Source organism: Esox lucius, chromosome 18 (assembly GCF_011004845.1).
Source record: "Esox lucius isolate fEsoLuc1 chromosome 18, fEsoLuc1.pri, whole genome shotgun sequence".
Classification (NCBI taxonomy): domain Eukaryota; kingdom Metazoa; phylum Chordata; class Actinopteri; order Esociformes; family Esocidae; genus Esox; species Esox lucius.
Genome location: NC_047586.1, coordinates 950,502 through 977,823, shown reverse-complemented (window position 1 = coordinate 977,823; position 27,322 = coordinate 950,502). Strand labels below are relative to the sequence as shown.

General features: G+C 43.7%; 2 protein-coding genes across 5 annotated transcripts in view; one reads left to right on the top strand and one right to left on the bottom strand.

Moving 5' to 3' along the window:
* The window catches only part of fndc4a (fibronectin type III domain containing 4a), a 34,769-nt gene extending 21,843 nt beyond the window's left edge, over nucleotides 1–12,926 (top strand). For both annotated transcript variants that reach the window (XM_034287901.1, XM_013138551.4), the window contains exons 4-6: nucleotides 6,449–6,538; nucleotides 8,511–8,644; nucleotides 12,747–12,926. In XM_034287901.1, the coding sequence (XP_034143792.1) occupies nucleotides 6,449–6,538; nucleotides 8,511–8,644; nucleotides 12,747–12,788 (266 nt within the window). In that variant the 3' untranslated portion in view covers nucleotides 12,789–12,926. The remainder of the gene's footprint in view (nucleotides 1–6,448; nucleotides 6,539–8,510; nucleotides 8,645–12,746) is intronic.
* A 9,359-nt stretch (nucleotides 12,927–22,285) lies between these two features.
* Nucleotides 22,286–27,322, bottom strand: part of si:dkey-71h2.2 (low density lipoprotein receptor adapter protein 1) — a 57,147-nt gene continuing 52,110 nt past the window's right edge. For 2 of the 3 annotated variants that reach the window (XM_013138536.4, XM_020056133.3), the window contains 2 exons: nucleotides 25,813–25,850; nucleotides 22,286–23,620 (listed from right to left, as the gene is read on the bottom strand). In XM_013138536.4, coding sequence (XP_012993990.2) covers nucleotides 23,574–23,620; nucleotides 25,813–25,850 — 85 coding nt within the window. In that variant the 3' untranslated portion in view covers nucleotides 22,286–23,573. The remainder of the gene's footprint in view (nucleotides 23,621–25,812; nucleotides 25,851–27,322) is intronic. The other variant, XM_020056134.3, reaches the window with a different exon arrangement.

Genomic DNA, 27,322 nt, shown 5'->3' with positions numbered 1-27,322 from the left:
ATGTAAAAGAATGACACAGATATATATTATGTCAGAACATTTTCCACTTTTAATGTGACCTATAATGTGAAAAATTCAATTGAAAAATGAACTGAAATCTTCAGGGGGGAAAATGAAAACCTTACAATCACCTGGTTGCGTAAGTGTGCACACCCTCTTATAACTGGGGATGTCGCTGTGTTCAGAATTAACCAATCACATTCCAACTCATGTTAAATAGAAATCATTACACACCTGCCATCATTTGAAGTGACTCTGATTAATCACAAATGAAGTTCAGCTGTTCTAGTAGGATTTTCCCGGACATTTTCTTAGTTGCATCTCAGAGCAAAAGCCATGGTCCGCAGATAGCTTCCAAAGAATCAGAGGGATCTCATTGTTGAAAGATATCAGTCAGGAGAATTTCTAAAGCATTAGATATACCATGGAACACAGTGAAGACTAAAACTGGTCAGGGCGCCTTCCAAGAGGCCTACAGCAACATTAAAGGAACTGCAGGAATTTCTGGCAAGTAATGGCTGTGTGCTACATGTGACAACAATCTCCCGTATTCTTCGTATGAATGGGTTAGGGTGGCAAGACGGAAGCATTTTCTTACAAAGAAAAATATCCATACCTGGCTGAAATTTGCAAAAACAAACATCAAGTCTCCCAAAAGCACGTGGGAAAATGTATTATGGTCTGATGAAACCAAGGTTGAACATTTTGGCCATAATTCCAAAAGGTTTGTTTGGTGCAAAAACAATACTGCACATCACCCAAAGAACACCATACCCACAGTGAAGCATAGTGGTGGCAGCATCCTGCTTTGGGGCTGTTTTTCTTCAGCTGGAACCGGGGCCTTAGTCAGGGTGGAAATAATTATGAACAGTTCCAAATACCAGGCAATTTTGGCACAAAACCTTCAGGTGTCCGTTAGAAAGCTTAAGATGAAGAGGAAGTTCACTTTTCAGCACGACAACGACCCAAAGCACATATCTAAATCCACAAAAGCATGACTTCACCAGAAGATGAACATTTTGGAATGGCCCAGCCCGATCCCAGACCTGAATCCAATTGAGCATCTGTGGGGTGATCTGAAGAGGTCTGTGCACAGGAGATGTCCTGACAATCTGACAGATTTGGAGCGGGCGAACATTGCCACGTCAAGATGCACCATGCTAATAGACTCCTACCCAAAAAGACTGAGTGCTGTAATAAAATCAAAAGGTGCTTCAAAAAAGTATTTGTTTAAGGTTGTGCACACTTATGCAAACAGGTTATTGTGAGTTTTATTTTTTATTATTCCCCCTCAAAGATTTCAGTTTTTCAATTTAATTGTTCATGTTATAGGTCACATCAAAGGTGGAAAAAGTTCTGACATGATTAATCTTTGTCTCATTCTTTTACATCCCAAGAACCTGGCCTTTTAACAGGGGTGTGTAGACTTTATATATCCACTGTGTGTATATACATTACAGGTGCTGGTCATGAAATTAGAATATCATCAAAAAGTTGATTTATTTCAGTAATTCCATTCAAAAAGTGAAACTTGTATATTATATTTATTCATTACACACAGACTGATATATTTCAATGAATGAAAATCCCAACTTCAGTATCTCAGAACATTTTAATTTTACTTAAGACCAATACAAAAAAAATATTTTTAGAAATGTTGGCCAACTGAAAAGTATGAACATGAAAATTATGAGCATGTACAGCACTCAATACTTAGTTGGGGCTCCTTTTGCCTGAATTACTGCAGCAATGTGGCGTGGCATGGAGTCGATCAGACTGTGGCACTGCTCAGGTGTTATGAGAGCCCAGGTTGCTCGGATAGTGGCCTTTAGCTCTTCTGCATTGTTGGGTCTGGCGTATCACATCTTCCTCTTCACAATACCCCATACATTTTCTATAGGGTTAAGGTCAGGCGAGTTTGCTGGCCAATTGAGAACAGGGATACCATGGTCCTTAAACCAGGTACTGGTTGCTTTGGCACTGTGTGCAGGTGCCAAGTTCTGTTGGAAAATGAAATCTGCATCTCCATAAAGTTGGTCAGCAACAGGAAGCATGAAGTGCTCTAAAACTTCCTGGTAGATGGCTGCGTTGACCTTGGACCTCAGAAAACACAGTGGACCAACACCAGCAGATGACATGGCACCCCAAAACATCACTGACTGTGGAAACTTTACACTGGACTTCAAGCAACGTGGATTCTGTGCCTCTCCTCTCTTCCTCCAGACTCTGGGACCTTGATTTCCAAAGGAAATGCAAAATTTACTTTCATCAGAGAACATAACTCAGCAGCAGTCCAGTCCTTTTTGTCTTTAGCTCAGGCAAGACGCTTCTGACGCTGTGTCTTGTTTAAGAGTGGCTTGACACAAGGAATGCGACAGCTGAAACCCATGTCTTGCAAACGTCTGTGTGTGGTGGTTCTTGAAGCACATTTTTTAATGGGTTTTGTTTCACAATCCTCTCCAGGGTGTGGTTATCCCTATTGCTTATACACTTTTTTCTACCACATCTTTTCCTTCCCTTCGCCTCTCTATTAATGTACTTGGACACAGAGCTCTGTGAACAGCCAGCCTCTTTAGCAATGACCTTTTGTGTCTTGCCCTCATTGTGCAAAGTGTCAGTGGTCGTCTTTTGGACAGCTGTCAAGTCAGCAGTCTTCCCCATGATTGTGTTGCCTACAGAACTAGACTGAGAGACCATTTAAAGGCCTTTGCAGGTGTTTTGGATTAATTAGCTGATTAGAGTGTGGCACCAGGTGTCTTCAATATTGAACCTTTTCACAATATCTTCCCTGTTAGTCAGTTATAATCATTAAAATTAAAAGAAATAAACACTTGAAATATATCAGTCTGTGTGGAATGAATATATACATTATACAAGTTTAACTTTTTGAATGGAATTACTGAAATAAATCAACTTTTTGATGATATTCTAATTTTATGACCAGCACCTGTATGTATATACACAGGACATGTGAAAAAGCGAGGTTATTTATTGTTACTTACAAACACACTTATCGACAGGACACAATTAAATAGTATTAGGGATGGCAATTTGAATAGGTTTTGGGAATTTGTCACAAGCGTAATTTCCCAGAAGTGTAGACAAAATATTAAAAATGTTGTGGTTATTCCACATAAAACAAGAAAGATCCCAATTCCCTTCGCGCTGCTGTAGACCAGAACCCCACACAGCCCGGTTAAAAGCTGTGTTGTGAAGAGGTTGCCATCTGGTATTCAGAGCAGCGAAACAGAGCACCTTGAGAGATATTATGTTATATTCTATTTACCTGGTGGTCTAAAAGGAGACAGATCTGGCTTCAAGTAAACACTGCAGCTGTGAAACCTACTCCAGGTCGGCCACCTACATGCCCCCTTGTCTCAAATAATGCCTACTTCTGACCAGGGGCGTTAGTGTACTAAATGGTGAATAGGGTGGCATTTGGGCTGCCTCCTAGATAACTCTGGAGCTACTGTGTGAACCCATAACTTCTATTTCAGAAAATACTTAAGAGGACATTTGAAAAGCCAAAGAGCTGTTGGATATACTGTATAAGACACAGAAATAATCCCCAAACTCTGATTAAATGGAGGATAACATTTTAGCAACTTTTCTCTTGACAGTGCTTGGTGTGTGTATGTGTGTTTATGCACCACTGTGCATGTGTGAAAGTGTTTAGTGGTAGAATGTATTTTCTAGGCTGTCAAACAACTTGGAAAGATGTCCCATTAGACACAATTACTGTGAAACCTCAAAGATGAGACTGGTTCTGACTGCTGAGTTACTCACTGTCCAAAACAAGAATCAGAAACACATACAGGGCCACACAACACTGTCTCCCAATTAGATGTACACAAAATCTGTCTGTGTGTTTTTCTGTAACTGTTTTGGAGATGTATGGTGTTCTTTCATAATATTTATCTATAGAGTAGTGATGCCAACCATGCTATAATGCACATTGTTAGAAAGTGCAGATAAAAATTGCTATTCAGGAGAAAGATAAACATGTTCAGCTGACATTAAAGGAATGGTGCATTGATTTTCTAAAACGGTGTTGCACTCCTGCCATAGTTCTTCTGGCATTAAATCATGAGGATGGAATCAGAATGAGGGCGAGAGAGGAGGAGCTGAGGTAGAAGTTGTAAGAGACATGAGAACAGAGAGAAATGCATCTGTATCGCACCTGCAGGTAAAGATCATGGTGCCCAGAGGTCGTGCCATTGACTTTACTTTAGGTCCTTAAAAATCATTAAGTGGCTTCAGTTGGCGTGTGAAAAAATTAGATGGTATATTGACCTGGTGTCAATAAATACACAGAGAGAACAGAGACTTTGTTTTTGTCCTACTTACCTACTACTATTAATTACACCAGATATCCGTCTTTCTCTTATGATTTTTCTCCCTTACTTTCTCTTTAGGTGAATAAGCCCTTAAGAGAAAGGTTTGGAGGGTTAAAGGGTGGGAGGGTCAAAGGTTTGGAAGGTCAAAGGGTTTGGGGATCAACGGGTTGGGTGGTCAACGGGTTGGGTGGTCAAAGGGTTGGGTGGTCAACCGGGTTGGGTGGTCAACCAGGTTGGGTGGTCAACCAGGTTGGGTGGTCAACGGGTTGGGTGGTCAAAGGGTTGGGTGGTCAAAGGGTTGGAGGGTTAGTGTGTGTGAGATGCTTGCTGTCTCTGGAAAATCAGCTGTGTCTGCTGTTGTGAGATAAATGGTTGGGAAGATAATTAGTGTAGCAATCACACCCTGCCATGCAGAAGGCTCACATTCCTTCAGGTAGTCACCATCTTGATAGTCAGCAGACAGACCGCCAGGTGGACTGCCAGATAGACTGTCAGACGGACTTCCAGACAGACTTCCAGACGGACTGCCAGACGGACTTCCAGACGGACTTCCAGACGGACTTCCAGACGGACTGCCAGACGGACTGCCAGACGGACTGCCGGATGATGAGTATCACTAAACAATTTGGAAAAGTGGATCCCTGGAGTTCCACCAAACAGGATAAAGATTAGTTGGTGTGGAAGTGTTCCATTATGCTACAGGTTAAAGGATGGGAGAGATGGATCTTGGCCAATCCATTAGAAGTGGGATTTATAGTGGAGATTTATGTGGGATTTTGACAAGCACTTCCTCTCTCCCAGACTGTGGTTGGAGAACAATAATGACCATATTGGAAGAATGGCGTCATCTCCATCTCATCCTTTACATGTTTGATGAGCTGGATTTCTTCTGAACTGAACCCTATTCCATAGTGCTCTGCTTCTCACAAGGACACATGGAGCATAGAGATCTGTGAGTTCCCCCTAGACAGACTTCCCCCCTCGATGGACAACCACATCCAACACTGGTACAGATTGGTCCCAGGGCACTGACATACCCTAACCTTATGCCTTGAAGTCCAGCCATATAGGATGTGTTACTTACTAGTACTCCCTTTATATTCCCACAATCCATGCATTCAAGCGTTGTTAAAGTAAGTAAGCAGTCATCTGATGTTCAGGCAGTTTGGTTCAAATTGGTTCGCAGCCCAATTCCACTATTTCTTTTATGTGATTGGTCTTTTGACCTGTCACATAGATCTTTTCAAATATCTTTATCTGAGCTGCTCTGACAGTTTTTAAGATCAATTTGTTGTAGGTCTCAACCATTTACACAGGCAGACACGTTGTGATTTATTTGTATATTTTATCATTTTGGGCATCTCTTAAAAAGGTGAGATTTAAAGAATATTTAGAGGGGAGGAATATAATAATTAGACGCCTGTGTGAACATTGTCTTAGTGAAGACATTTGGGGGCTTCTGACTGTTCTACCATCTGTCATCCATCTGTCATCCATCCATCCAATCACAATCTGTCATCCATCCATCCATCCATCCAATCACAATCTGTCCATCCATCAAATGTCAGTTAACATACAATCCAGGGAATATTTAGGATAACTTTAATGTGTCAGTTAGATCCATGCTGCCTGGAGATTAACTGCTCAGTCATTGTAATGATGAATAAAGGGGACTTATATACTGTACCCATCAGCACCCACAAGCAATGTTTACATTTACTGTCAATAAAGTTGTACTGGTTTTATTTGAATGTGATCTCTAGGGGTCTCAGACTGGACTGACATAGGCAGGGTTGGTGCAGTATGGTTTTGACTAATTGTGACTGGTTCTGAACGATTGCGACAGGTTCTGACTGATACGGACTGATTGTGACTGATACGGACTGATTGCGACAGGTTCTGACTGATACGGACTGATTGTGACTGGCTCTGGCTGGTTCTAACTGGTTCCTGTTGAAACCAGTTGGAACCAGTTTTTGACCTTGAAAACAATATTTTCATACTTTTGCGTGGCACTTTTCTGGTTCCGACTGGATCTATGTGGTTTGGTTATAACAGGGTTATAACATGGTTATTAATAGGGTTATTAACAGGGTTGTCCCTCCCCACAGACGACCCTGCGGTGGAGGGCGTGGATAAATCCCGGCAGCTGCAGACGGGGGAAGTGATCATCATTGTGGTGGTGCTGCTCATGTGGGCAGGTGAGGACCGACCCCAAGTCCATCTGGGTGTTCATTCCGTGTCCTTCCCCTTCACTGACAGGCTCATTACTGCCAGGTGGAGGAGCAACCATTTCCCTGGCATATGCAACTGAAAATGTATGTGTGCAAACTTCTGAAATAGGGGATTTCTAAATCCTGAACAGATTCTCCAGTTCGTTCTAAAATGCACTGGAGAACAGTGGCTATGTATCTTAGGCTGCTTCAAAGGTGCCATCTGCTGTTATATATACTGGGTGGTATGAGCTCTAAATGCCGATTGGTTAAAAGCTGTGGTATAACAGGCCATGTATCACTTGTATTTTTTGTACTTTGCCCATTGTGTTGGTAACCAGTTTGTAGTAGTTAGACGTTCCCTGTGAATAGTCCTTAACTGTGGTTTATCGATCATTTACCAAATCCCTCACGCCTCATTCATTAAATATGCCGGTATCTGGTATTCTCATCCAGAATAGAAAACCGACACAATTTTAAAAAGATTGGTCAACCATTCATTGAGAATCTTTTATGCACCTTAAGTAACTCAAGGGCCCAATGGAGTTACTACAACACTAACTTTTCCATTGACTTAAATGTAACAGTACCCAGAACTAATGATAGACCTGCCCACGTTTTCATGAGCCTGTAAAGCTCTACTTTACAAGCCAGCTCTCTGTGACTGAGATATTACACAATGACCGGTGACAGAGGCATTGCTGAAAAAGACACTTTCATTGCATCACTTAGATTTTTGAACAAAAAAGATAATAAAATCTACACTAAATGAGTTAGTGAATATTAGAGACATATTACTAAATGCTTTTTGATGAATGAAGTCAACAATGTGACAAGAAATCGGCAACAGAAAAAGCTGCATTGCAATTAGAAACAAACTTAAATATTTACTTCAAAGAACCTGTCAGTGTTCTATTAAAACATGTTTTTTAGCAATCAAGTTTTTTTTCTTTTCAATTGCGCTGATATTTCCTGTTTACCAGTTGTTCACGAGTGGTAACAATCCGTGTCTGTTTCCTGCCCCAAGGGAATATAATGTTTACTATGTTGCATTGTTAGATCCTGCCGTAATTGAAATGATACAAAAGTTTAACATAACACATATTGTTGTTTTTTGTTATTTTTGAACCCACTTCCTCAAGAACCCTCTGAACCCACTACCTCAAGTACCCCTTGAATCCAGTACCTCTCCTACCTTCTGAACCCACAACCTTAGATACCCTCTCAACCCACTACATCACTAACCCTCTCAACCCACTACATCACTAACCCTCTCAACCCACTACATCCCTAACCCTCTCATCACTAACCCTCTCAACCCACTACATCACTAACCCTCTCAACCCACTACATCCCTAACCCTCTCAACCCACTACATCACTAACCCTCTCAACCCACTACATCACTAACCCTCTCAACCCACTACATCCCTATCCCTCAGGACTCACTACTTCACTGACCCTCAGGACTCACTACTTCACTGACCCTCAGGACTCACTACACCACTGACCCTCAGGACTCACTACATCACTGACCCTCAGGACTCACTACATCACTGACCCTCAGGACTCACTACACCACTGACCCTCAGGACTCACTACACCACTGACCCTCAGGACTCACTACACCACTGACCCTCAGGACTCACTACACCACTGACCCTCAGGACTCACTACACCACTGACCCTCAGGGCTCACTACATCACTATCCCTCAGGACTCACTACATTACTAACCCTCAGGACTCACTACATTACTATCCCTTAGAACTCACTACATCACTATCCCTCAGAACTCACTACATCACTGACCCTCAGAACACAATACATCACATAACATCTGAATATCTGTACTACCTGATAGCAGTTCTTGGAGGTCTGGTGAGTGACAGGTGACAGTGGATGTAATATCCCTCTCATGTCCCTCTCTCTTATTCCCACCCCCGATGCCCCTCCCTGCAGCTGTCATTGCCCTGTTCTGTCGGCAATATGACATCATCAAGGACAACGACTCCAGCAGCAGTAAAGACAAGGTCAAACCATCGTCGTTGGCAAGCACACCAGAACACTGCTCCGGAGGGCTGCTGCGAAGCAAGGTACATAGACGGAGGGAGGGATGGAAAGTTGGAGGAATGGAAGGATGTATGGAGGGATGGACTGTTGGATGGACAGAACAAACAAATGAAGGAAGGAATGGAATGATGTATGGAGGGATGGACTGTTGGATGGACAGAACAAATGAAGGAAGGAATGGAAGGATGTATGGAGGGAGGGACTGTTGGATGGACAGAACAAATGAAGGAAGGAATGGAAGGATGTATGGAGGGATGGACTGTTGGATGGACAGAACAAATGAAGGAAGGAATGGAAGGATGTATGGAGGGATGGACTGTTGGATGGACAGAACAAATGAAGGAAGGAATGGAAGGATGTATGGAGGGATGGACAGAACAAATGAAGGAAGGAATGGAAGGATGTATGGAGGGATGGACTGTTGGATGGACAGAACAAATGAAGGAAGGAATGGAAGGATGTATGGAGGGATGGACTGTTGGATGGACAGAACAAATGAAGGAAGGAATGGAAGGATGTATGGAGGGATGGACTGTTGGATGGACAGAACAAATTAAGGAAGGAATGGAAGGATGTATGGAGGGATGGACTGTTGGATGGACAGAACAAATGAAGGAAGGAATGGGAGGTGCAACGCCTTCAGTACCGGTCAAATATCACACACACATACACACACTCCTACACGTTGACACTTTTTAACTCATCCGTCTTGTCTCCTCACCTTGTTCCCCAACAGTGATGGGCTTAACCATAGACTTTCAAGGGATTAACATCCATTTTCCTGGAGTCAGTCTGGCCCACTGTGACCCCAGAGTCTTAAAATGACCTTACTGAACCCAGTCAGTTCAGTGTTTTTAATAGTAACCCTCTCTTTAAGACTCCCCTGTCACCTCATACCCAGTGATTTACTACAGTGGTCGCATGCAGCCCCCTCTGTACTGTGACCATGGCAACCAGATGTTGAAACATAAGAGTAAGCGTAATGTCCAATAATATTGTGCCACATTCCATCTCACTGGTGTCAAAAGGAAAACACCCACGTCCTGTATAGTTACAGTGTTGACGACTTTGTGTGTCAGTAATGGATGACAAAGGGGGATGATTCTGTAGACCAGCAAAATGCTGGAACTTTAATGTGGAAGGGTGAAGAGCACCAGTTTTCTTCAGTGTATTGAAGGCTGAAGAGAACCAGTTTGCTGCAGTCTTGATGTACAAGGCTGAAGAACACGTTTGCTGCAATCTCTTGCTAATTAAGAGAACCAGTTTGCTGCAGTATCTTGAGGCTAAAGAGGACTAGTTTGCCGCAGTGTCTTGAGGCTAAAGAGAACCAGTTTGCTGCAGTGTTTTGAGGCTGAAGAGAACCAGTTCGCTGTGGTGTCTTGAGGCTAAAGAGAACCAGTTTGCTGTGGTGTCTTGAGGCTAAAGAGAACCAGTTTTCTGCTGTGTCTTGATGTACAAGGCTGAAGAACACGTTTGCTGCAATCTCTTGGTACTGAAGGGAACCAGTTTGCTGCAGTGTATTGAATGCTGAAGAGAACCAGTTTGCTGCAGTGTCTTGATGAACAAAGCTGAAGAACACATGTTTGCTGCAATCTCTTGGTACTGAAGAGAACCAGTTTGCTGCAGTGTCTTGAAGGCTGAAGAACATGTGATACAGCGAGTACCTGAGAGTCCCTCCATTGACCAACGCAATATAATCAGGAGCCATTTGCCAGTAGTGACAGGGGTTTATAGTGGGATTGGATGATTACATTCAGCCTCAGGCAGATGCTGACTAAGTGGATGGTTGGCTTTAAGATAATTTTCTACTTGCAAATTGACCAGAAAGTTCAGAAATATATTTCAAAGTAACTATGATATCTTGATGACTCTGACATAATTACACATTTGAGTTTGTGAGAATAAATACTTGGGAACAGTTTTGTTTAATTTTTCACCTTGTGTGCCAAAATAGGATGCCATTTGGCACACAAGTCTTTGAGTGCTCTGGATTGATTAAAGGGGTCATCTACATTTTAAAGTTTGCCCTAGAATAGAGAGAAATGAACCTACTGAGGAATTACCTGTACTGTTAGAAGAAGCTCCAGGCTCATCCTTTGGCTATTGTGTAGCTCTGGTCGATCCCCTGGTTAGAAAAGTGGGGGTTTCTTTTTTTAATGCCTTTTCAGGTATTACTTGTTAGCATTGTGAATCAACAAATACAGTTTGTTGGCAATTAAAATACAGTCCTCCTTTTATGGAAGCAACACAGCAGACAAGGCAGAAAAATGACCCTTTTCTACAGATGCCAGAAGGCAAACAAAGAAGTGAGAGTTTTACAGAGGGACAAGAACAGTCCATTTCCACACCCACTAATGGGTGTTTGGGGATGGGGGGTGTTGAATATTAAAATGGCTTTTATAGCGATCGATTCCCCCTCTTCTCACCTTAACGACTTGGGCAGACATTGCTTAATGACGACCAATAGTGTTGATCACTTTTTCATGTCCGTGACCCATCTGGTTGGACCCGAGGCAGGGACAAACTCAGAAAGGATAACAGACCAGATTCTATCCCTTATACAGGAACAGTAAAAACAGACCAGATTCTAACCCTTACACATTTCTTATGGAATTCACATTCCACAGTATGTCATAAAAGAATGGCACAATCATAAAACAAAACGGGGCAACAAAGAAAAAAATTAACTGACCCTGTTCAAAAGTCTGAATACCCTTAGTTCTTAATACTGTGTTTTGCCCCCTTTAGCATCAATAACAGCGTGCAGTCTTATGTAATAGTTGTCTATGAGGCCCTGAATTCTTGCAGGGGGTATAGCTGCCCATTCGTCTTGCCAAAATGCCTCCAGGTCTTGCATGAATCGCACGTTTGAGATCTCCGCAGAGTGGCTCGATGATATTAAGGTCAGGAGACAGTGATGGCATCTCCAGAACGTTCACCTTTTTCTGTTGTAACCACTGGAGGGTCAACTTGGCCTTGTGCTTAGGGTGGGGTTGGAGATGGAGACATGGTCAGGGTGGGGTTGGAGACATGGTCAGGGTGGGGTTGGAGACATGGTCAGGGTGGGGTTGGAGACATGGTCAGGGTGGGGTTGGAGTCATGGTCATTGTGACCATAAAGCTCTATTTTGGTCTCGTCACTCCAAATTACAGTGTGCCAGAAGCTGTGAGGCGTCAAGGTGTTGTCGGGCATATTGGTACCAGGCATATTTGTGGCACTGGCGCAGTAAAGGCTTCTTTCTGGCAACTCGACCATGTAGCTAATTTTTTTTTCAAGTATCGTTGTACTGTGCTCCTTGAAACAACAACACCGTCTTTTTCCAGAGAAGTCTGTATTTCTCCCGAGGTTACCTGTGGGTTTTTCTTTGTATCCCGAACATTTCTTCTGGCAGTTTTGGCTGAAATCTTTCTTGGTCTACCTGACCTTGGCTTGGTATCAAGAGAGCCATGAATTTTCCACTTCTTAATAAGTGAACAGTACTGACTGGCATTTGCAAGGCTTTTGATATCTTTATAAAGCTCCATTACCTTGTTTTGACAGTTCTTTTCTGCTCCCCATGGCTCAGTATCTAGCCTGCTCAGTGCATCTACATGAGAGCTAACAAACTCATTGACTATTTATAAACAGACACTAATTGCAATTTAAAAGCCACAGGTGTGGGAAGTTCACCTTTAATTGCCATTTTCACCTGAGTGTGTCACCCTGTGTGTCTGTAACAAGGCCAAACATTGAAGGGTATGTAAACTTTTGATCAGGGCCATTTGGGTGATTTCTGTTATCATTATGATTTAAAAAGGGGCCAAACAACCATGTGATAATAAATCGCTTCATATGATCACTATCCTTAAAATAAATGACAGTTTTTTGCATGATCATATTTTCTAAATCAATGTCAAAATTTCACAATTTCTGCCAGGGTATGCAAACCTATGAGCACAATTCTAGATCATATTTTATCCTTCAGACAGGAACAGTAATGATTGATAGATCATATTTTATCATTCAGACAGGAACAGTAATGATAGATTGTGTTTTTGTCCTTTAGACAGGAACAGTAATGACAGCACTGCTTTAAGATATCTGACCACACATTTAGAATAACAGTTTTGTTTCTCTTCATTGCAGTTTCATCCGTCGCTGCGATCTGTCAACATCATTGAGGTTTGAGGGACTGAATGCAAACATCAACTCCCCCTACCAGCTTTGTCCTCACTCTCCCTCCTCAATCTCCTCTTCTCCCTCGTCATTATACTTTCCCCTACTCAATCTCCTCTCATCCCTCCCCACCTCCTCAATCTCCTCTCATCCCTCCCCACCTCCTCAATCTCCTCTCAACCCTCCCCACCTCCTCAATCCCGTGTCCCCAAAGAAGACAAAACTCTGGGCGGAACAAGACATTAGTTAAACTGCCGCTGTGAATCCATGCAGGTCTGCCCGGCAAATCTAGCAAAGGACACACACACACACACACACACACACACTTCCTGCAGGTTGACTGATAGTAGTACAGTGAACATTAGTCTTTTCCAGAGAGACGCGTGGTTTGTATTTTCAAAACACAGTGGCCATGTGTGTCTTCATGGTCATATTTTCATCAGTAGGGTATTTTATATAACTAGCGACACGACTATAAGGTTACGGATTAAGTTGCTTCTGTTCTTTCCTTTAACTGCTTTTTGCATGCTCTTTCTCACTGTACAGTTTAGGTACAGACAGTTCAGGTAATTTAATCAAATATAGCATCCAATTTGGTTTCCACAATGTTTGATAATACAGATGAATGATAACACAGATCTCTTAGGTTCACATAGCAGTTGATACACAGTACAGAAAGAACCTGCATTGATACACAGTACACACATGGTACCTATGGTGGGTGGATACATGACGGCGGGTACGGGACGGCGGGTACAGGACGGCGGGTACAGGACGGCGGGTACGGGACGGCGGGTACATGACGGCGGGTACGGGACGGCGGGTACGGGACGGTGGGTACATGACGGCGGGTACATGACGGCGGGTACGGGACGGCGGGTACGGGACGGCGGGTACATGACGGCGGGTACGGGACGGCGGGTACGGGACGGCGGGTACGGGACGGCGGGTACATGACGGTGGGTACATGACAGCAGTACATGAAGGGATGATGTACATACGGTGTTCCATCGATCACTGGAGGATGCATGCTGGTCAATGAAGTGTGATTTAGCATTGGATGTGTTCTCTAGATTACCAAAACAAAGATGCAAAAAATATGTACTGCAATACTGGAAAACCAGAATATAATTAGTTTTTTATTGTCATATGATCATGTTTTTTCTGTGATGCACCTGCTTTACTTGTATTTAATGACTTCAGATGTGTAAATATCCCATGTGTATTCCTGAAAAAAGGTTTAATTAGAATCTCAACAGAATAGCAGCAACTGCCCAACTGATCTGTTGGATAGAAAAATATCCAAGTTGAAATAGCATGCATATTCAGTTTACTTCTATGACAGATCACTTGTTTTATATTGTTTTATATAATTAACAACAGGATGATAATGATGATATTGCTCATTCAATTCAAGTTACAGTATCATTGTATTCTTATTTGTTCATGCTAATAAATAGTGAAAAGAGCTAATTTATCACCTTGCCTCAATCTTATCACCTTGCCTGAATGTGCTCTGTCTCTAGTAAATATGTCATGTCATCTAGTTTAACAGCCCAATGATCAAACATAGATTTAACATTTGGGAAGCAGAACGTCCCACAGGGCTGGAGCTCTGATGGCAGAGGATAATCTCTTGTAGTCTATCACTGGGCCTCATCCCCATCTATCTTCTGAATGCTGAGGACCAAGCAGAGGGTCCCGTGTTTAGAGTTCTGCCCACCTTCCAACCTCAGGGTGAACACTGTCCACAACTCAGAAGCTGGCCTGTTGCCGGTTGCCTTTTCTTGGGTTTTCATTGTCTGTTTAAATGTGCGCACTGTTTTCCCTGGCGGTGTTATTAGGTGGACTAATGGAGCAGGAAAAGGTCACAGAACCTGTTGAATGGTACTGGGGGAGGACAGAACCTGTTGAATGGTACTGGGGGAGGACATAACCTGTTGAATGGTACTGGGGGAGGACAGAACCTGTTGAATGGTACTGGGAGGACAGAACCTGTTGAATGGTACTGGGGGAGGACAGAACCTGTTGAATGATACTGGGAGGACAGAACCTGTTGAATGGTACTGGGGGAGGACAGAACCTGTTGAATGGTACTGGGGGAGGACAGAACCTGTTGAATGGTACTGGGAGGACAGAACCTGTTGAATGGTACTGGGGGAGGACAGAACCTGTTGAATGGTACTGGGGGAGGACAGAACCTGTTGAATGGTACTGGGAGGACAGAACCTGTTGAATGGTACTGGGGGAGGACAGAACCTGTTGAATGGTACTGGGGGAGGACAGAACCTGTTGAATGGTACTGGGGGAGGACAGAACCTGTTGAATGGTACTGGGGTGAGATGGAACTTTAGAGACACTAAAGTACTGTCTGAACATCCATATAAAACAAAACTATGGACGAATGAATGACGTCTGGTTGCCAAAAGCGAACCTTTATTCATACATGCATGAATGCAGGAAGCCACCTTCACATGCAGATGCTTTAGACTACTTGCTAACCAGATGTCAGACCCATGGTTTATATAGACTGGGATCCCTCTCCCATTACAATAAGTGTCTTATGTCCATTATTTTACAAAACGGTCAACAACAACAAAAAAGAATGTTTAAGAGGTTTTCTTCACCTGCATTCTTGAGACAACAGGGACGTAAACACAGATCAACAGAGGAGTTTTCTCCCAAATTACAGTCATTATACCACATTGGATCTGGACCTGATCGCTTGTTGTCAGTAGCTTTGCAACGTCCCATTTCAAAAGTACTAAATCTTGATATTGTGTGATATTTGGGATGATATATCAGATGGAGTGAATTATCAGGGAATTATAAATAACATCATTCAGCAATCCAGTTAACAGTTATGATTTGTCTATGAATACTTAATGGCAGAATAAATTACCCCTATATTAAAGAAATTAGGCTTATCATGAATAATGAATATATTGCCCTGGAGTGTTGGGGAATTTGCCTCCGTTTAACAGAAACACTTCACCAGCTAGGAACATTTAGCATGTGTCATGCTCCATCAAAGATTTTTTCTAGAAGCACATCTGTATTACGAAGCTCAAACAGAATTCCCCAGATACAGTACCAAAAAGATATCTATGGAGAAATACTTAATAATTCTCAGCTCCATCTAGGTCAGCATGCTCAGAAAGCATTACTCTATACACTATTAACTAAAAACATTAAAATACAAATATGTCCTGTAATTTTACAGAGAAAGATATCGTGTTGTCAAAGAGTGGACTCTTCATCTGCAGGTATACTATTAAGCACCAAGCAGCCGTGTAAAGACGTCAAGAAGAAACCATCAACGTCAAACACAGGAACAGCATGCTAAGTGGAGTGACTCTGTGGGAAACATTTGTTGGAGACATGGTCAGGATGGGGTTGGAGACATGGTCAGGATGGGGTTGGAGACATGGTCAGGATGGGGTTGGAGACATGGTCAGGGTGGGGTTGGAGACATGGTCAGGATGGGGTTGGAGACATGGTCAGGATGGGGTTGGAGACATGGTCAGGATGGGGTTGGAGACATGGTCAGGGTGGGGTTGGAGACATGGTCAGGATGGGGTTGGAGACATGGTCAGGATGGGGTTGGAGACATGGTCAGGATGGGGTTGGAGACATGGTCAGGATGGGGATGGAGACATGGTCAGGTTGGAGATGGAGACATGGTCAGGTTGGAGATGGAGACATGATCAGGGTGGGGTTGGAGACATGATCAGGGTGGAGATGGAGACATGGTCAGGGTGGGGTTGGAGGCATGATCAGGGTGGGGTTGGAGACATGGTCAGGATGGGGTTGGAGACATGGTCAGGATGGGGTTGGAGACATGGTCAGGATGGGGATGGAGACATGATCAAGATGGAGATGGAGACATGGTCAGGGTGGGGTTGGAGACATGATCAGGGTGGAGATGGAGACATGATCAGGGTGGGGTTGGAGACATGATCAGGGTGGATGGAGACATGGTCAGGGTGGGGTTGGAGGCATGATCAGGGTGGGGTTGGAGACATGGTCAGGATGGGGTTGGAGACATGATCAGGATGGGGTTGGAGACATGGTCAGGATGGGGTTGGAGACATGGTCAGGATGGGGATGGAGACATGATCAAGATGGAGATGGAGACATGGTCAGGTTGGAGATGGAGACATGATCAGGGTGGGGTTGGAGACATGATCAGGGTGGAGATGGAGACATGGTCAGGGTGGGGTTGGAGGCATGATCAGGGTGGGGTTGGAGACATGGTCAGGATGGGGTTGGAGACATGATCAGGGTGGGGTTGGAGGCATGATCAGGGTGGGGTTGGAGACATGGTCAGGATGGGGATGGAGACATGATCAAGATGGAGATGGAGACATGGTCAGGTTGGAGATGGAGACATGATCAGGGTGGGGTTGGAGACATGATCAGGGTGGAGATGGAGACATGGTCAGGGTGGGGTTGGAGGCATGATCAGGGTGGGGTTGGAGACATGGTCAGGATGGGGTTGGAGACATGATCAGGGTGGGGTTGGAGGCATGATCAGGGTGGGGTTGGAGACATGATCAGGGTGGGGATGGAGCATGATTCTACGGACTATTCAGAACAAATAACATTTAAATATTTTGGGTATTTTTTGCTATCAGCTTAATTCCTGGCTGCCTCAAATTAGATCAAATACATTTAGATAATTTTTTTGGTCCTTTTGATGAATATCTGAAAATATTTTTGTGTAAGACAACACTCCATTCTGCATATTTCACTATTTGAACAAAGTCCTTTATTGTTATGTTTATCAAACCAGAAGCCTCTCAATGTTTGTACAAATCCTTTGTACATGGGGATGCAGCTATTAAAAAAGGATATTACAATGAACGTTAATGGAAATCAACTTATTGCATAGATCTCAGCAAAATAAAGGACACTCCTATATAAAATAGACCCACCGAGAAACTGGAAACTTAATTTACAAACTAACTTATCAAGAGACAGATCCAATCTACTTTTCTTTTTGAAAAAACAATGTTTCACAAAAAAAACAGAATCTCAGGTATTTTGCCTTTATATTAAATATACAAAATGATTGTTTCTTTGATCCATATACAGCCATTTTAATCAAAGCATTTCAATCAACATTTTTGACATTGTTCTTTAGTCATTAAACAGTTTATCAAGATCTCAGACAGTCCCACAAAAGAGAACATTTGAATAGATGTGCAGCTCTTGGTCCACACAGCTAATTACCCACCCGCTAAAATGGCTAAGATGAGTCATCCTGTGGAATCTCATTTGGAAAGCACAACTGAAGATCTCTTCACACACACACACACACACACACACACACCTTTTAAATAACTTTCTAAAACATATTTTATTATAATACTACAAAAGCATGTTCACTCATTGTAGAAACTTTCAAAAATGTATTTTGTTTGTAATGTCAATACCTTTTGGTGATACACACATTTTTGTGAGCCACAGATCAAATGTACAGTAATATTTTACAGCCTCTGTATGTGACAGCTCACAGAACAACACCTTGTGCTCAGCTGGTTGAGGCCACCCTGACACGGCGCTGTACCAGGACAACTGCTTCACCCAGGACATATGTAGGTCCGCAATCTGAAGGCCACATTCTGTCGGCAAGTGAACAAGGCCCAGACTCCAGAATATCAGTACCAGAACAAACGCAAACACAGACACACACAGTAACTCCTGAGGCAGAAGTAAATACTGTAACCCAAAATATTTCCTCCAGAGTGGAAAAAGAACATGGCCAGAAAGTAGAGCTGATGAATGGGTGAAATATTACTTTAAACAAAAGGAATCTCTGCTTTTACTGCTGTGACATCAGGAACTATTACCTTCTCTTTTACTAACTATTATTGAAGACATTCTTACAACCTGGAAGAAATGATTCTTAACTGTCTTGCTCACCTTGTCGGCTAAAGAATTCGAACCAGCCATCTTTACTGGCCCAATCACTGGCTACCCTTCCACCCTTCCACCCAGGCTACCCTTCCACCCTTCCACCCAGGCTACCCTTCCACCCTTCCACCCAGGCTACCCTTCCACCCTTCCACCCTGCCCACCCAGGGTACCCTTCCACCCAGGCTACCCTTCCACCCTTCCACCCAGGCTACCCTTCCACCCTGCCCACCCAGGCTACCCTTCCACCCTTCCACCCAGGCTACCCTTCCACCCTGCCCACCCAGGCTACCCTTCCACCCTGCCCACCTTGGCCTTCACAATAAAAGCCCTCAGTACCACACCTGGACTTCACAATAAAAGCCCTCAGCTACCACACCTGGCCTTCACAATAAAATCCCTCAGCTACCACACCTGGCCTTCACAATAAAAGCCCTCAGCTACCACACCTGGCCTTCACAATAAAAGCCCTCAGCTACCACACCTGGCCTTCACAATAACAGCCCTCAGCTACCACACCTGGCCTTCACAATAAAAGCCCTCAGCTACCACACCTGGCCTTCACAATAACACTCAGCATTGACTGTGACAAAGTGTCACGTCACACACACAAGGAAATCTGTACGGATCTGTGCCCTTGGAGGGAGTCGGGATGGTGTGTGTGTGTGTGTGTGTGTGTTTGACGCACAGCATCCATGTTGGTGAGAAGGGAATCATTTTCCTGAATGTGAACATTAAAACGGATGTGTCAAATGTAGAGGTTATTGCTTTCTAAGTGAGGAGAAGCCGGGGTGGAAGGTAAAGTAGAAGTGTACAGGCATCCCAAATGGCACCATATTCCCTATGTAGTACACTACTTTACCACCCTATTCCTTATGTAATACACTACTCATAGGACTCTGGTATGTAGGTGCTCTTTACAGGGAAGAGGGGACGGAGACAGTGCCAGTCTCCCTTTACACTCTAATCCCTCAGCTCACGTCATCTCTTCTTAGGTGACACAAATCCGATGGGTAGTGCTGTTAGGTCACTGTGCGACTGTTCTGCTCGAATATCAAAACCACGCCAAGAATATGTGGAAAATATGATTTTTTCCTGCTGTAAGGAAATCCATTTACAATTCAAGTGCTATATGAAATCAGCAGGCTAAACTAAATCAATGCAAAAACTAGATTTCCAACTGTGACATTTACAAATCCTAATTATTAATGTGACTCCAATTAAACGACTGAAAACATTGTTTCTAAGAAACCCTGATTACGTAAATTCCAGACCTTAATCACTATTAATTGTTATTATTAACATTGAAAAAATACATCATATGTAAATACATATATTTTACACTCCTATAGTTGCAGGTGTGCCATCCTCAGCACAGAGACATTACCAGTGGACTGGCAGCTAGTTGTTAATAATGTCATTCACCTACATTACCCTGTTTGGAGGCAGGTGAGGGCTTCACTGGAGAACTTGGCTTCCAGAGTAGTTCGACATTTTAAAAAGAAACTGGTGTAGCATTCAACTCATTAACAAGGTTCTTCAGCGCCGACCTTCTGTTTGGGACAGGACTCTTCCACTTGAACAGCACACAAGAGTTTCCTGGGAGAAACAAAAGGGCTAATGCCTGATGGGCTGATACAACATTAGCCCAGTAGGCTCTTTCTCTTGCCAACAATAAAGGCCTCTGGGGACATCTTTTCATCCATTGAAAACCCCAACGCTCCCGGACCCTTTGCAGTGTCTACACATCATCCAACAGCACTGATGGATTGGAAAAGGTTTCTCTTGTTTCTGAGATAATTGCAATCTCCTGTCCTTGAAGGTGAGTGAGCTGGGGTCAAAGGAATGGTTCCAAGGCTAAATTAGGCAGCTACCCAAGTGGTTAAACTTTTGGGCCAGGAAACTTAACGCTTGCTGGTTAAAATCTCAGAGTGACAAGGTGAGAAATTGCTCCAGAAAGTTGCGCTGGATAAGATTGTCTGCTTAATGATTTTTGAAACAGCATGACACAGGAAATGTATTACCTGTATTAGAGTCCATCTGAGACACAGCAAGTGTGTGCTTACCACAGCAGAAAACCAGACCAAGCAACGTCAAATGAATCATACAGCTTATCATAATATAACAAGTTCTTCACAACAAAGACTTTAACACAAGAAAGAGCTTTTGAAAATAAAAATAAAAACATAAACATTTTAAAAAATCACAGCTAAATGATATTTATAGTATTTCCCGTCTCCCAAGTATTTCCAGGGTTCACACAGGTCCGCCGATGACACCGTGTAATGAAAACTCTATCCTGTCAATTGAAATGATACCTCTTTCTATTCTAATGATACTAAAGACCTTCGTGGACACAAGCAAAATTATATTTTTCCAAAGGCATATAAAATAAAATATATAATTAAATATATCTATTAGGAAGTAACAATGTAAATGACAGAAGATACAGTGGGGAGAAGTATTTGATACACTGCCGATTTTGCAGGTTTTCCCACTTACAAAGCATGTAGAGGTCAGTAATTTTTATCATAGGTACTCTTCAACTGTGAGAGACGGAATCTAAATCCAGAAAATCACATTGTATGATTCTTAAGTAATTAATTTGCATTTTATTGCATGGCATAAGTATTTGATACATCAGAAAAGCAGAACTTAATATTTGGTACAGAAACCTTTGTTTGCAATTACAGAGATCATATGTTTACTGTAGTTCTTGACCAGGTTTGCACACACTGCAGCACTCCTCCATACAGACCTTCTCCAGATCCTTCAGTTCTCGGGGCTGTCACTGGGCAATACGGACTTTCAGCTCCCTCCAAAGATTTTCTATTGGGTTCAGGTCTGGAGACTGGCTAGGCCACTCCAGGACCTTGAGATGCTTCTTACGGAGCCACTCCTTAGTTGCCCTGGCTGTGTGTTTCGGGTCGTTGTCATGCTGGAAGACTCAGCCACGACCCATCTTCAATGCTCTTACTGAGGGAAGGAGGTTGTTGGCCAAGATCTCGCGAGTGAAGTTTAGAACTAAAAGCAATTTTTTTGTCTCATCAGACCACATGACCTTCTCCCATTCCTCCTCTGGAAAATCCAGATGGTCATTGGCAAACGGACCTGGACATGCGCTGGCTTGAGCAGTGGGACCTTGCGTGCGCTGCAGGATTTTAATCCATGACGGCGTAGTGTGTTACTAATGGTTTTCTATGAGACTGTGGTCCCAGCTCTCTTCAGGTCATTGACTAGGTCATGCCGTGTAGTTCTGGGCTGATCCCTCACCTTCCTCATGATCATTGATGCCCCATGAGGTGAGATCTTGCATGGAGCCCCAGACTCAGGGAGATTGACCGCCATCTTGAACTTCTTCCATTTTCTAATAAGTGCGCCAACATTTCTTAAAGAAAAACTAACAGATCTGTGAGAGCCAGAATTCTTACTGGTTGGTAGGTGATCAAATACTTATGTCATGCAATAAAATGCAAATTAATTATTTAAAAATCATACAATGTGATTTTCTGGATTTTTGTTTTAGATTCCGTCTCTCACAGTTGAAGAGTACCTATGATAAAATTGACCTCTACATGCTTTGTAAGTGGGAAAACCTGCAAAACCGGCAGTGTATCAAATACTTGTTCTCCCCACTGTAGGTCAAACGAAGCCTGGTCTGTCCAGTGTTAATGAACATGCTGAATTAAAGGAATAGCTTCTTTTTTTTCAACAGATTGAAAGACGTGTATTCCAGGTGGTGACCTCCTGAGGCTGGTAGTGTTCAATATGGATTTAGTAAGACAGCACTTTCATCAGAGTTGGAGCTGGTCTTAACTAACCACAGTGGGATTATACCATTAAGGACAATTATCTATGTACTAGTGCAAACGGTACCCTATTACAGTACACTACAACAGGGTACCGTTTGGTGAGTCACCATGGAGATCAGAGTTTACTTTGGAAGTGAGAAGAGGCTGGTTGTCCATTTTTATTTTAAAACAGATGCTGGGTGTCGAGAAGGTATTTGCTCTAGATGACAGAGTATCAGAATGCAAAGTACCATGTGGTCAAAGTGGTCTGATAGGACGGATTTTCAGGACCTGATTTCTGGTGACGGCAGTATACTATTTTTTTCCCCACACTTTGAGGTTTGCAAGGGCAGTAGCATGTCTTGGTTATCAGGGGTTTGTGGACATAGAGACATTTGGGGCAGTACAGCATCAGAAGCTGTGTTTGTGGGGACATTTGGGGCAGTATTGCATCAGAAGCTGTGTTTGTGGGGACATTTGGGGAAGTAGTGCATCAGAAGCTGTGTTTGTGGGGGCATTTGGGGCAGTAGTGCATCAGAAGCTGTGTTTCTGTGGACATTTGGGGTAGTAATGCATTAGAAGCTTTGTTTCTGTGGACATTTGGGTCAGTAATGCATTAGAAGCTTTGTTTCTGTGGACATTTGGGGCAGTAATGCATCAGAAGCTGTGTTTGTGGGGACATTTGGGGCGGCCGTGCATCAGAAGCTGTGTTTGTGGGGACATTTGGGGCGGCCGTGCATCAGAAGCTATGTTTGTGGGGACATTTGGGGCAGCCGCGCATCAGAAGCTGTGTTTGTGGGGACATTTGGGGCAGCCGTGCATCAGAAGCTGTGTTTGTGGGGACATTTGGGGCAGCCGTGCATCAGAAGCTGTGTTTGTGGGGAAATGTGGGGCATTACTGAAACAGAAGCTGTGTTTTTGGGTGTTTGTAGGGACAGTAGAGTCTGTGGTGGTGTCGACAGTAGTACCAGTGTTGGTCTTGTTTTTGTTGTTGTTTTTGGTTTGTTAGTCTGAATCGATGCCCAGTTGCTTCTCTGGGACATGAGGTCCTTCAGGGGGTGAAGATATCCTTTCTGCTCCAGATGATTCAAAACTGCATCGTCAGATTTCGGTCTCGACCGGGACTCTGCAAGGCTGGGGGTTAAGAAGGGAGGGGGTTTGACTGTATTTGTTGTACGCATGAAACATTGCCAAAACATGAAGCAGAAAACAAAGAGATTGAAAGAAACAGAGGCTGGAATTGGACTACATCAAATACAGCAATGACTATACACTCTACCATCTAATGTAACTCAAGCTAACAACCATGTTACTGAACACATAAAAACACTAACACCATGTTGCTGAACACATGAACATACTAATACCATGTTACTGAACACATGAACATACTAATACCATTTTACTGAACACATGAACATAAATCATACACTAAAATATATTACAAACTGGGTAGTTTGGGTCTGGTTGGCTGATTGCCTGAGTGCCCTGTAAGCTTTTTAATAGCAATAAGGCTTTGTGGTCTACGTTCAGTCAACACCACTGATACCTGTAATAAGGCCTGTCAGGGGTTCGTGGTCTACGGTCAGTAAACACCACTGATAACGGTAATAAGGCCTGTCAGGGGTTCGTGGTCTACGGTCAGTAAACACCACTGATACCTGTAATAAGGCCTGTCAGGGGTTCGTGGTCTACGTTCAGTCAACACCACTGATACCTGTAATAAGGCCTGTCAGGGGTTCGTGGTCTACGGTCAGTCAACACCACTGATACCTGTAATAAGGCCTGTCAGGGGTTCGTGGTCTACGGTCAGTCAACACCACTGATACCTGTAATAAGGCCTGTCAGGGGTTCGTGGTCTACGGTCAGTCAACACCACTGATACCTGTAATAAGGCCTGTCAGGGGTTCGTGGTCTACGGTCAGTCAACACCACTGATACCTGTAATAAGGCCTGTCAGGGGTTCGTGGTCTACGGTCAGTAAACACCACTGATACCTGTAATAAGGCCTGTCAGGGGTTCGTGGTCTACGGTCAGTCAACACCACTGATACCTGTAATAAGGCCTGTCAGGGGTTCGTGGTCTACGGTCAGTCAACACCACTGATACCTGTAATAAGGCCTGTCAGGGGTTCGTGGTCTACGGTCAGTCAACACCACTGATACCTGTAATAAGGCCTGTCAGGGGTTCGTGGTCTACGGTCAGTAAACACCACTGATACCTGTAATAAGGCCTGTCAGGGGTTCGTGGTCTACGGTCAGTAAACACCACTGATACCTGTAATAAGGCCTGTCAGGGGTTCGTGGTCTACGGTCAGTCAACACCACTGATACCTGTAATAAGGCCTGTCAGGGGTTCGTGGTCTACGGTCAGTCAACACCACTGATACCTGTAATAAGGCCTGTCAGGGGTTCGTGGTCTACGGTCAGTCAACACCACTGATACCTGTAATAAGGCCTGTCAGGGGTTCGTGGTCTACGGTCAGTAAACACCACTGATACCTGTAATAAGGCCTGTCAGGGGTTCGTGGTCTACGGTCAGTAAACACCACTGATACCTGTAATAAGGCCTGTCAGGGGTTCGTGGTCTACGGTCAGTCAACACCACTGATACCTGTAATAAGGCCTGTCAGGGGTTCGTGGTCTACGGTCAGTCAACACCACTGATACCTGTAATAAGGCCTGTCAGGGGTTCGTGGTCTACGGTCAGTCAACACCACTGATACCTGTAATAAGGCCTGTCAGGGGTTCGTGGTCTACGGTCAGTCAACACCACTGATACCTGTAATAAGGCCTGTCAGGGGTTCGTGGTCTACGGTCAGTCAACACCACTGATACCTGTAATAAGGCCTGTCAGGGGTTCGTGGTCTACGGTCAGTCAACACCACTGATACCTGTAATAAGGCCTGTCAGGGGTTCGTGGTCTACGGTCAGTCAACACCACTGATACCTGTAATAAGGCCTGTCAGGGGTTCGTGGTCTACGGTCAGTCAACACCACTGATACCTGTAATAAGGCCTGTCAGGGGTTCGTGGTCTACGGTCAGTCAACACCACTGATACCTGTAATAAGGCCTGTCAGGGGTTTGTGGTCTACGGTCAGTCAACACCACTGATACCTGTAATAAGGCCTGTCAGGGGTTCGTGGTCTACGGTCAGTAAACACCACTGATACCTGTAATAAGGCCTGTCAGGGGTTTGTGGTCTACGGTCAGTAAACACCACTGATAACGGTAATAAGGCCTGTCAGTGGTTCGTGGTCTACGGTCATCCTAAAGTTATACTGCATAGATATGTCATGCATGGTGTGACAAACTGTTGATCTCACCTGACTTACCAGTGTCCATTTCATCAAGCTCCATGTTGCTGCATTTCCAGCGGAAGAGAAAAAAACACACACTGTCATTGTTAGACCCTGAGTTTTAGGGGCGGAGACAAAGGTACTCTGCTACACCCTCAATCTGTTATTAAGTGACTAACCAAACATTGGGCCACAGCCAGATACAGTTTGTCCCTGGGAAAGGAGGTCTGAACTGGACACAATAGAATACAGAGCATGTATTCCAAATGGACCACTATGTAGTCCACTAGGCCCTGTCTGGAAATACTGCACTACATTGGAAACAGGGGCACTTTGGGCATGCTTGGGGATAGGCATTACTAATACCTGACAGACATTATTAAGTGCCTTACTATTACATTTATTGTGTCCTAAATAACACCCTTTACCCTATTTAATGCACTAAATAGGGACCAGGTCACATAGGTATCTGGGCAAATGGAGTGCACTATGTAGGACGCACCCTTATCTACCTGAGGCTTTAAGATGTAATGACCTGCCATCTATCAAATGTGGAGAAGATCCATTCCTTAGTGTGTGTGTGTGATGTGCATGTTTGTGTGATGTGCGTGTGTGTGTGGTGTGCGTGTGTGTGATGTGCATGTTTGTGTGGTGTTTAAACAGTATAAATCAAGTCCGGGAGCACAGCAGGACATATTATATGGGGAAATGAAATGAACGTAGAACAAGGAACTTGGTCAGAAGATCTGAAACGTTCCCAAAAGCTTATACAGCTAGAAGTAACAGAGTTGTGTGTGGTCGCAGATGTGAGATGCATGTGAGATGTGTGCATTTGTGTCATGGTCAGTGTGTGTGTGTGTGCGTGTGTGTGTGTGCGCGTGTGTGTGAGAGAGGTGTGCATTAGTGTCAAGGTCAACATGTGCCTGTGTGTGTTGGAAACCAGTTTAATAAATGATAGTGCATCTCTTGACAGGCTTCATTATCCCCCCCATTCCCCCTCAGAGAGGAAACGTTCCCTGATTGGCCCTCCATGCTGCTCCCAGTCAGAGCTGAAAGCCCCTAAAACAATCACCCTGACTGGGTCTGAAGAGAGATTAACTTCAGTCATTAAAGTTGATGAATCCTGCCTCAAAACTGTAGTCACATAATCATCCCTTTCAATGGCCAGGCTCCTCCAGACACTCTTTGTTTGTTTTGGGAGGTAGATATTTTGTCTTGTTTTAATGGACTACAACATAATGTCACTTATTTTGTTTCGCCAGCCAATGATTTATTTGCAAGGTGGGACAAAAGGAGATTTCAGATGGAAGAATCATGGGATTTTTATTGTCTTATAAAATCAATAAACCCTGCTTTTGTTTATTATTTCACACCCTGAAACCGACCTCTTAGCCCTTTCGCCAACCCCACGCTTCACTGGTATTTAAAAAGACTCAACCCATTAGCTTAGCCTGCTATTAGCGGTCCATTAGCTTAGCCTGCTATTAGCAGTCCATTAGCTTATCCTGCTATTTGCCGCCCATTGGCTTTGTCTGCT